Source organism: Populus trichocarpa, chromosome 1 (genome assembly GCF_000002775.5).
Source record: "Populus trichocarpa isolate Nisqually-1 chromosome 1, P.trichocarpa_v4.1, whole genome shotgun sequence".
Lineage (NCBI taxonomy): Eukaryota > Viridiplantae > Streptophyta > Magnoliopsida > Malpighiales > Salicaceae > Populus > Populus trichocarpa.
The window spans coordinates 15,741,933-15,753,403 of record NC_037285.2 but is presented as its reverse complement, the minus strand read 5'-3'; the positions used below and the strand labels follow the sequence as shown (position 1 = coordinate 15,753,403).

General features: G+C 31.5%; 1 protein-coding gene across 2 annotated transcripts; it reads left to right on the top strand.

Annotated features, from left to right (window-relative positions):
- The first annotated feature begins 5,566 nt into the window (after nucleotides 1-5,566).
- Nucleotides 5,567-8,644, top strand: LOC7472975 (FCS-Like Zinc finger 10). 2 transcript variants are annotated; one of them, XM_024594016.1, is made up of 3 exons: nucleotides 5,567-5,777; nucleotides 6,982-8,016; nucleotides 8,107-8,644. In XM_024594016.1, exons 2-3 carry the CDS (start codon nucleotides 7,046-7,048, stop codon nucleotides 8,258-8,260), a joined length of 1,125 nt encoding a protein of 374 aa, XP_024449784.1. In that variant the 5' UTR covers nucleotides 5,567-5,777; nucleotides 6,982-7,045; the 3' UTR covers nucleotides 8,261-8,644. The 2 variants fall into 2 exon arrangements, with proteins under 2 accessions (XP_024449784.1, XP_002299638.1); XM_002299602.4 differs by having other exon boundaries at nucleotides 5,568-5,777; nucleotides 6,973-8,016.
- The last annotated feature ends 2,827 nt before the right edge of the window (nucleotides 8,645-11,471 follow it).

Sequence of the window (11,471 nt, the reverse complement as noted above, 5' to 3'; positions counted from 1 at the left end):
ACGTGCCAATCTTTGTAATATAAACTTCCTTTCTTCTAACCACTATAACAAATTCATGGACACTACACCGTGATTACCATTACCATCTTTATCTCTTTCATTCCTGTTAGCTACTATCAAATCTAGTAACAACATTGATTGAGCCTCAATCCTCTCTTCTCTTCGAACCAAAATCTTGACCCCGCAACATCATCAAACCATACTAAATTTTTTAGCTCCATAACAATACAGGCCTTCATCATTTCTCAGCCTTTAACCCCTTGTCAACCAAAACACAATTTTAAAGACAACACAATCTCAAAAATATATGTGAGGCTCTTTCAATTTTGAAATCTTAAATGAATTGGAATTCTTGTTATATACCCCCATGAAAATACCATTGACATGTTGGTTTATGCTTACATTGTAACTATGCATAAGTTGTGGTTAAGCATTACACATTGTATTGTAATGAATTCTTTACATGTCATCACTTAACTGCATTAATTAAAGCTTTGGTTTGGAAAATTTATCCAACCCCCAACTCAGTAGTTAAGTTTGAATTTAAATGACTTAAAACCCAATCAAAGCTTATCATATGAGCAAACCCGCTAGCGTCCTTAAATTTAGAAATAGAAGGTCTTATTATTTGGTTTATTGGCTTAGCTTGCTTATTTTTCTCAACTACATCATTGACATGACAATTATCTTCCTCAACTACATAATTGGCACAATAGTCATCTTCCTCATCACTCAGTTTAGATTTGTCATAACAATATAGAGTCATTACCATACTTAACTGTGATTTCACATGCATAATTTCTTGAGTCAATGTTAGATTTATCGCATCACCATCTGTCCTAGACAGACCTATTGCCTATGATAATTATGTGGTTCTTTAATTGTAATTTGAGATCCATGTCAACTCCAAACTTGAGGAGTTTTCTGTTTTAGGTATACTATTCAAGTAAAGCTCTAACATATCAACCCAATCATTGTATTGAAACTCACATAACTGGTAATGGGCACAACGACATAACATTTCAAATAGCCCCCACCTTATTAATTTAATATGCACTGTAACTAATCGGTTGGTTACACGTGATATTATTATAGTCATGTAAATATATATTTATTATTAATAAAAGCTTAATTTATATTTAATATTTATATTATATTAGATTAATGAATTTAGAGTAAAGATAAAGTTCATAGGACAAAAATGCTTTGCAACGAGAATTATAAAATTGTTATAATTATGAGATTTCTATTACATCAAATCATTATTCCTAAAATGTTCATAGTCGATGCTTTTTTAAATATTGAACATTCATTAGAGCCATAAAGACTAGTACATATTATGTTATTTTATTTATAAAATGAAACAATTGTTCTCATAAGCTGAGGTATAAAAGACACCTAGAACTAATATGTAAGTGTTTGTCATAAGATATGTATACCGAACTGATCTACATGAGAATTCCATGTGAAGAGATCACCTATGTCTATAGAAAGGCTCACGTGACGATTGTGTTAGTGATCCTTATACTTAAGATTACTAAGTCATCTTATATAGAGAATGTTATGCTTTAATCTTGTTACATGTTATCTTAATCAATGTAATAAAAGGACAAATATTAGGTATAATATAAACTATATTAAGGTACTTGAATGATCAAGAGAATATTCATCACTCTAGGTGAATTAGAAAAAATATTTCATCTATTCTCAAATAGTATTGACTGAGAAATCCTTAGCTAAGGTGGAATGAGATTTGAAAAGAGTTTCAAATCTTATTTAAATGATCAATGACTATTATGTAGAAAACAAGCATGATTTAACATGACTGACATACTTCATGCTTTAATATTAAATCAAAATATTATTAATGAAAGGATATTAATTATACTAAAAAACCAGTCACTGAAAGGTTAAATCAAACCACTAATAACTTTTTTAATATGTGGAGGATCATGACACATTGCTAGACGATGCATCTGATCTTCAAATATAAATTAATCAATTGTTGAATTAATAATAAAATAAATTATTTAATTTATTTAATTAGAATTAGAATTTATATTTAGGTCAACATATTAGGAACCTAATGGGTCACACATATTAAGAACCATTAGTTAGAAATTAAACTAAAATAATTTAATAAAGTATAACTTGATTACAAAATATATTTTAGTACTTAAGGACTAGACTATAATTGATACAGGGATTATTTTTCTAAATCTAGAAAAATCAAATAAGGACTTTATTGAGTTTATTTCTAAAATTGACCTAAATTAATATATGGATATTATTCAGATGACAAATTGATATTTTTTTCAATTTAAAAAGTTTTTCAGATTTTTCTATAAATAGTAAGCCATGCCTCTTATTTTAAGTGGAAAAAAAGAGAGTGGTTATTTGTCACACAGAAAAACTACATAAACACAATATTAAAGCTAGCACTCTAGGTATAGCAATCCCTCTCTTATAAATAGGAATTTAGAAGATTTCTCACAGGTGGTTCGTGTGGATTACCGTTAGAGGATGGATAATTGGACGACTTGTGGTTTATAACAACCTAGCCTTTAAGGAATTATTCAAAGTCGAAGAAGACCAGATATTCAGGTAATAAATCCCTAAACAATTCTAGATCTATCTAATAGGATCCTAGGAAATCCTGAATAATTTTGTTTCATAGTTTCTGCTGCGTATATGATATTTAAGAACCCAACACACCCAACATTCTCCAAGTAATGTCAACATTAAATTTAGATAAATCTCACCCAGTCCCTCGACATACCATATTTTTAAGTTTATCAAATGAATTGTCTAATCTCAAACTACATAACTTGGTACTTCCTCAATAGTAAGTGATACCATTATCGGTATTGATAATTATATCACTACAATAACATAATATTTCCATTATAGAAGACATATTCTATGAAAATCACAACAAAACACAATGTTAATTTATCAATATAGCAAATTAATTGAGTTACAATACAAGTTAAACATTAAAAAATCCTAAATTAATAAAAACCATAAACTAAACCCTAACCCTAACATAATCAAAGTAATATAATCTAGTGATTTCTCTCACTAGATAATGCAATTTATATATTTAATTGACTAATTTTATATCTAATTAAAATAAATTATAGTTAATTTAGGCAGAATCAATAAAAACCCTAAAATAAACCCTAACCCTAAAAATTCACAAATTAGCCAAGCAAAATAACAAATTAATAGAGGGGAAAAATGAATATACCTCAAACTGGTTAAATAGGGCTCTTATAGGTAGTGGCAATGATAATGACGAGCGATAAAGTTTGTGGTAGGTGGATAGATAAAAAGAGAAACAATAGTGGAGAGAGACAAAAAAAAAAAACTAGGGTTTATCACGGTGAAGAGAGAAGAGGGTTTGTTTTTTGCATTGAAGAGAGAGATCAAATGGGCTGAGATTTGACTAATATTGGAAGGATGGAGAGGAAATGGGAAGCAAGAAGTTAAAAAAGGGGAAGAGAAAAAGAGGACATGGGTTATGAAATTTGAAATTGGACAGTTGCGCGTGCACTACATACTAATGGTGGCTCTTATAGAACATGTGTATTTTTATAAGTCGTGTATGAAGGACATGCACGACAATGTGCTAGTTTATCGAGCTCTGTGGTTGCTTATATGATGGTCATTGGAGGTTTACATGGTTGTTAACTTCAGGGCCCGTGGGATTAGTCGAGGTGCGCGCAAGCTGGCCCGGACACCCACGTTAAACTAAAATATATATATATATCCTGCGGGCACTGTGTGTGTTGACGAGGGAAAAAACTCAATGCTTGTGCACATTTGTTTGCACTACATAACAAGCATGGAATATCTATAGATTTTGTACAACGTGCCCTTTTCTTTTCTCTTTGGTCCAGATACAAACCCACCACCACTCCACCCATTTTTGGCATGATGGTCCATCTCTATGATTATCTTGGGTTCTTGTGCTCATCATCTTTGTATATCATTTCAAAAGATATAGATTCATTTATAAATTTATTTGTTTTTTAATTAAAAAACTTGCTTTTGTATGAAAAATGAATGATAACAAAATTTGTAATATATTTACTATTTTTATAAAAGATAAATAAAATTTGAGCATTCTTGTAACACCGATGATTTTCATAACTTAATTTTTTACCTTTATTTTTGTATATTTTTAAAAAAATATAAAAAAATTAATTTTAATCGTTTCATTATTTTCTTCAATTTTTATGTGTTAACATATATGAAAAATCATAAAAAAATACAAAATAAATTATTAAAATAAATATAAAAAATAGTTGGGGTTTGAAATTAGACCGATAATTAAATACCGTAAGAACAAACAAAGTTTGAGAATATATTTGTGCCATGATTGAGGTTTCAATTAAAAAGAGAGATTTGACAAAAAAATAAAAAAATAAACTGATTTAATTTAGCTAAGAATAAAAAAAGTTAAAGTTAAAGAATAATATTAAAACAAATAGGCAGATAAATTCCAGTCAACATAAGTTACTCCTGGATTGGCTTTAGATTGTTTTTAGTTCAAAGAATAAAATCAAGTTAATTCCATCCGCTAGGAGTCGTGGTCCTGATAAAGTGCTTCCTCGACATTGACAATTGGAATAATTACTTCTCATTGTTAACAAACCTCTAATTGGTCCTTTGGTCTTTCTGTGAAATACGTGATCATGCTATTTTGGTGCCATTCCTTTTTATTTTATACTTGCAAGTATAAAAAAATTTTTTATTTTTTTTTAGCATTCAATAAAAAAAAAATATCTTACCATAAAAATCCAAAAATCTTTATTTCACGTTAGCTTCGGCATAAAAATATCTTTGTATTGTTTTTTTATATATATATTTATGCATGAATATTTGGATTTAATAATAAGTTTATTAAATCTATTAAAACTTGATCAAAATCAAAAGACCTGTTCAAGCAACATATCCTAATTTTAAAAATTCAATTCTCACAATCAATATGAGTCCAAAACTCATTTCTCACTATCTTTATGGGTTCCAAGCCCAACTTTTATTATCGATATGGGTTCAATGTTCATGCTTAACAACTTCAATATAATATCTCTTTTATAGAGATAAATGTTATTTTTTGCATGTTTTTTTTATAGGGGTCGATGTCAAAGTCTTGCAAAAGAAAAGTTTTATTTTTAAGGGACTAATGAATTTTTTTATAAATTACTAGACCGACGAGTTTTCTATATTCAGGATCAACATCAAATAAACTAAAAATAATTAAAATATTTAAGGACAATTAAAAAAATAAATTTATAATAAAATACATGGTAAAAATAACCTTTCATATCAAGGATAACTTACCTCTTATTTAAATATAACCTCTTAGTTAAATATCTGAAATTACTAATTCCTCGTTGAAGGATGCAAAATTTTCTTACCCGTAAAAAGGAAATGATGCTTTGCCTTTTATCTTTTAAAAATAAGGAATATACGTAGCATAGTATAATACTGTGTACTGTACGTATATCTTTGATAATCATACATGAGAGAGAAAGAGGTGTGTTTTTTATATCAGAAGCTCGGTGACACCCTGCTTTTCTGATTTAGATGCAAGGCAAGTTGTAAAAAAAATGCAAAAAAAGAAAAAAGAAAACAGAGATAGATAGTGGTGCTACACAGGGAAGGGAAGGGAGTGTTGGGCCAGGCAAGGCAAGTATTAATGAAGTCTCTCTTCCTGCTTTTCAGTTCCTCTCTGTCTCTTCTTTGCAGTTATGAAAAGATAAACCACGGTGGGTTTTCATTCTTTAACTTTTTGTTCTTTGGTTGATGGTTTATATCACTGATTTTTTTTTTTTTGCCTTAGTCATTGGATGTTCTTAAAGCTCTATTCTTTTGGTCTTGATTTGATACCATCTGTTTTGTTCTTCATTGTCAGATGATATCTACTCTGTTCTTTAATGTTTCTTGAGGTTCTTTATGGAGGCATGTGTGGATTTTTTTTTCTTTTGAACATTGATCTGATATTACTTTTAAACACCCTTTGAGGAGGTTGAATGATGAAGTAATCAATTTTCTTCATTGGGGTCTTTGTAAATTTTTGATGTTTCTTAGTTCTTATGCATGTTTGATTCTTGATTTATTTTTTCTTCCAATAACACACTTTATGGAAATCTTTCTCATGTGTAGAAAGCAACTCTCTTGTGGGTTTAGACAACCAGCCTTTCTCATTTAGGGTCTCTTGGGGATTCTTGATCGTCCATTTTCATGCTCCTCTCAATCTGGATCATCAATAAGTCCACTGTTACTCATTCAACAATGCATGCATGTATTAGTCCTACTTTGGTGTGAGAATATATTATCATCGTTTCCCAACTCTTTGCCTCGTATTGCTTCATTCTTTTGCTCATGTTGCCTGTTAGTTTCCTCGTTGATTTGAGATTTACAAACCTTTCTAGTTTGTACCCTTTTTTGGTAGGATTCCTGTTCGTGAGTTCATGAATTGATTATTTTGGTATCGAAGCTCTTTGCAATTACATCATCTTAAGAGTATTTAAGGACTCTTTTCATTGTTGATGCTTTGTTTCAGATTCGTTCTTCTGTGATGTTTTCTGTAAGCTCACAATGTCTTGGTTCATTCTAGGGGCTTTCTGGGAATCAAGTTGTCATTATTGACGTAATTTTTTGATACCTTGTTTATTCTTAGCTGTTTGTTTATTGTGCTCATTAATTAAAGTTTTGGACTCTTAGCAGTGTTTCCATATCTTGGTTCATTCTGAGCTTTTTTTTCTATGTGAATAAAGTTGTCTTTATTGACGCAATTTTTTGATATCTTATGTATTAATTCCTATGTCTTAGCTGTTTATTTCTGCATGCTCATTGATTAAAGTTTTAGCAATGTTTCCATCACTTTTGATGATTTATGTTTCTCATTAGTATAATTGACAATAACTATTGCAGTTAGTAATTGCTGGTTTGTATTAAAAGTCTTTATAGGTTCTTAATGTTGCTTACGAGGAGAAGCAGATCGCATTAGAGAGGGGCATGCATATTCAACCCAATGGCAGATTCTGATACAGAGACTAATTCTCAACCCGATACATTCAGTCTGAGACATTTAAGGAGCTCATTTTTCAATATTCCTGGTTTCTTTGTAGGATGTGGTTATAGAGGTTCACAAGATTTTGACTCAGTTAGGAGTCCGCAATCTCCACTTGATTTCAGTTTTTTCACAAATCTTAGCAACCCATTTAGCAATAGGTCCCCCAGATTGCCTTGCCAAAATGTCCAAAAGAAATGGGACTGCAACAAAGTAGGTCTTGGCATAGTACATTTACTTGTTGATGAAACCAAACCTACCGGTGAAGTTCTTGATTCAGATAAGAGAAAGACTATAATTTTTGCACCACAAGTGAAGACCTTTTCTTCTGTGAAATCCAATTCTTTACCGAGAAACTACACAATTTCACTATCCAGAACCAAGACTTCCAGTCCCCGACTAGGTAAATCAGATGGTGCCTTTGGGAGTGAGGGAGTGCTATTAGAAACTAAACCGTTTGAAAGCTCTTCTGTAATTGGCTTAGCAACTTCCAAACCCAACTTGAGTTCCCAAAAATTCTATTCAGAGAATATAACTACTAGTACAAGAAGTTTCCCGCTGGAAATCTGTGATTGTTCACAAACAAACAAATCTTTGGTGATCAAACCGAATTCACTTCCCATAACCGTTGGCTCTGGACAAGGATATGTAGGTTCTCTGTCTGCACGTGAGATTGAGCTATCTGAGGATTATACCTGTATAATTTCCCATGGTCCAAACCCTAAAACAACTCATGTTTTTGGTGACTATATTTTGGAATGTCACTCAAATGAGTTGTCCAATTTTGACAAAACAGAAAATCCGGGGATCAAATTGCCTCAAGAAGCTAAGCACCCAAAGCATCCAACCCCTTTTCCACCAGATGAGTTTTTTAGCTTCTGTTACTCTTGCAAAAAAAAATTGGAGAAGGCAGAAGACATTTATATGTACAGGTATGTCCCCGACATCTCTAATTAAAATCCTTTACTTGGTGAAAGCTAGTAGCTATCGCTGACGTTGTTGTGTCTTTCTATCTTTTGCAGGGGTGAGAAAGTATTTTGCAGTTTTGATTGCCACTCTGAGGAAACTTTTGCTGAGCGGGAAACAGAGAAAACTTGCAACAAATCCTCCAAAAGCTCTCCCGGGTCAAGCTACCATGAAGATGTTTTCCTTATGGTTATGCCTATAGCTGAATAACATGACTCCCCCCAGGGTCTCATGTCTCAATGATAAATAAATGGATCATCTTTTCATGTAGAGCTGTTTATGTTATTCTGTTTGCAGCCATGGATGATCACAAATGCGAATCATGCTGTTTGATGATTTTCTTTCGGGTATCATGGTGTTGGTGAGTCCTGGATAGGAACAGCATACAGTTTCTTCTCATTGAAAGTTATATTTGCTTATTTTTATTAGATGTGTTAGAAGTGGCCAAGAGCCTTCACCCATCGGCTTTCTTTTCATTTTCTTTAATTTCCTGCCTTTATTAATAACGCATGTAGCTGCCTTCTGAACTTGTTGGTTCATCAGTGAATGCTCGCAACTTTTACATAATGAAAACCGTTCTATCTTGTATTTTAATGTCTGTTCTTTCTAGATACTGGAACGATGAAACTCTGGTTGATTTTATTCCTGCTCCCTCGCGTGATTGTGAGTTGATGAACTATGAAACTGCGTTTTTCCGCAGCAAGAACGCATGCAACTCAAGTAGCGTCTCTTTCTTTACTTTAGAAATCTGGCATCTTTTTCATAAGCTAGTTGAGTGTATAACTATTGGACATATTCCCAGGCCATTAATGTAAGCTAACCATGCTTTTTGCGACAGATTAAGACCATCCAAACCCATAAAGAAGTATTATAGAACCTTGTGATCCATCAACCTCCTGTTTTCATGAGATTCCCCATCTTATTAAACAAAACTTCAGCGATCCTTTCATGAATTGGCATTAAGCTTAGGGGTGACCAAATCTTGGCCAAAGCAGCATGAGAAGTGTCCTTTTAGCTTGCATTGGTACACCTAATTTCGAACTTGTCGAAACTTGCACGGGTTGCATCATAATTGATGCTCTTTAGGAGACAACAACTTGGTGAAAAAAGACATTCTTCATCATGCGGGGTCGGATGGAATTGTTCGTCGCAGGGAGTTTTGAGCCCCACACATCCCCTCCAAGTCAAGGGCTAAGAAACCACCTATGCGAGTGGTGGGCTCATGGCGGTAAATCGCAGAGACTGCCCAATGGCTTTTGATAAATGAAGCATTTTATACTAATCTTCTTTGAGATGATGCTATCAGGTTCTCTCTCTGTTCCTAAGACTAATCATCTTTTGCCGTCTTCTTTTTCTCCCCTTCAAGTAGATATTATTCTGATCTCCATAAAATCATAATTTTGTATCACATGGAATCGCTTCTTGCTCTTCGAGTGGTTTATGCATTATAAGAAATCTTTATAAAAATATTATTATTTCAATTATCAGGTATTGCTGTGATGCAAAGAGATGGAATAATAAATAGCAGCTGAGGATAGAGTTGGGCTCAAGTAACATGAAACAGCCCTGGTCTTGCCTTAGGCTCTAAGCCGGTATGGATCACCTATGTCATGACCTTGGGCTCCGATAGGAAGCCCTAAAATTGTGTATTCATTCGATTCGTACGTATCCCTTAAAGCGACAACTAGACTAGCCCACTTCTGCTTCTTCTGCCATAGCCTCTTTAGCCCAAGTAATCATTCAAGAAAAGAAAAGAAAAATCTTAAATAATAAAATCAAGGAAAATGATTTAAAAGTAAACTAGATTTTTAGCCGATCAGATCTTCTTTTTAACAACCGTAAGAAGAAAAATTTAGACGTAGCTAATTTTTTGTTTTTAAATTTTTTTTTAATTGTACGGGATTAAGTTGATGTGATTCTTTAAACTTGATGGATTTAAAAACAACTCGGATGGTCAGTAAATATATAGTTTGACTTAAAATAAATATTCAAGATAAGATTTTTTTATAAATATTGAGACAGAAACATATTGGATTAACCCGAGTTAGTTTGTCAATCTATATGTCATGTCATGAGACTATAATAACTCCATAGAAAATATATCAAAATTAATTATGAAAATTAATTTTCAATAAACTCAATATTGACGGATAAAATTGAAAAAAAATAAAAAAATAACCCGAGTCAACCCTAATTAACTTGCCAAACTCGCAACTTGGGTCATTAGACTAGAATAACCCAATAAAAAGAAAATTAAAATAAATTTTGAAGCTCAATTCCCAATCAAATTAGTATTGAAACTCAGTATTGAAAGATCAAATTGAAAAAATATTTTACTAAAAAAGGACATAAAAAACAACTTAAGTCAACCTGAGTTAACTAGCCAAACCCATGACTCAAGTCATGAGACGAGAATTACCTCATAGAAACCAAACCAAAATAAATCACAAAACCTAATTCGTAATTAATCTAATGTTGAAGGATAAAATTAAAAAAAAACAATAAGAAGAGAAAGAGGAAAAATCTTGAGTCAACCTGTCAAACTCGTGGTTTAGATCATGAGACTGAGATAATATTATAAAAAGTAAATTAAAAAAATTATGAAGTCTAATCCCTAATAAATCTAATATTGAAAGATGTAACTGAAATTATATAAAAAAAATGTAGATTAAAGAAAAACATTATTATAGTGAATAGTGTTTTGTGAGGGGGTAGAATAAAATCCCCTTCTCTTTGAGCTTTTCATTAACTAGTATCATTCCCACGCTTCTTTAGTGGGATTCGGGAGTGTTTTTTTTTTATAGGGCCTATTTTTTAAAGTGATTTTCAAACTATTTTGAAAACGCATTAAATTGATATTTTTAGGTGTTTTTTTTATTGTTTTGATGTGTTGGTGTAAAAAATAAAAAAAATATATGAAAAAAAATAATTTTAATATATTTTCAATTGAAAATCACTTTTGAAAAACATTATATATCGCACTATCAAACTCATGCGAACATAGCTCATGATTTACAATAATTATATTAGAACTTTCAAATAAAAAAAAGATAAGATGTGGTGAGCAAAGAACGCCTTGAAAAAAGGATGAAAGAATACTGAAATTTTTAACCTATGTCATTGTAGATAATATATAATAACATTATATATACACTTTGAATTAAAAAGATATACACTTTGAATTAAAAAGAATTACCTTGGATAGCAAAAGATCTTGAAACAAACACTAACCTACCATTTTGAGTGAAAATAGAAACAATATATTTTTATTGTGCGTGAGTTTGATATTCTAGACAGAACTTAAAGATGTGATCAACTTAAATAAACATTTTGCAACTATCTAGGACCATTATTAAGAATAGAACAATTACCTTTTCTATATTAGAACGACACATACTGGCAATCATTAACTAAAATATAG

What these genes read in the sequence shown, in the direction of transcription:
- LOC7472975 (XM_024594016.1), top strand. Translation starts at nt 7,046, where the DNA reads ATGGCAGATTCTGATACAGAGACTAATTCTCAACCCGATACATTCAGT. An exon ending in GAAGACATTTATATGTACAG is followed by an intron (nt 8,017 to 8,106) that starts GTATGTCCCCGA and finishes TATCTTTTGCAG; the next exon opens with GGGTGAGAAAGTATTTTGCA.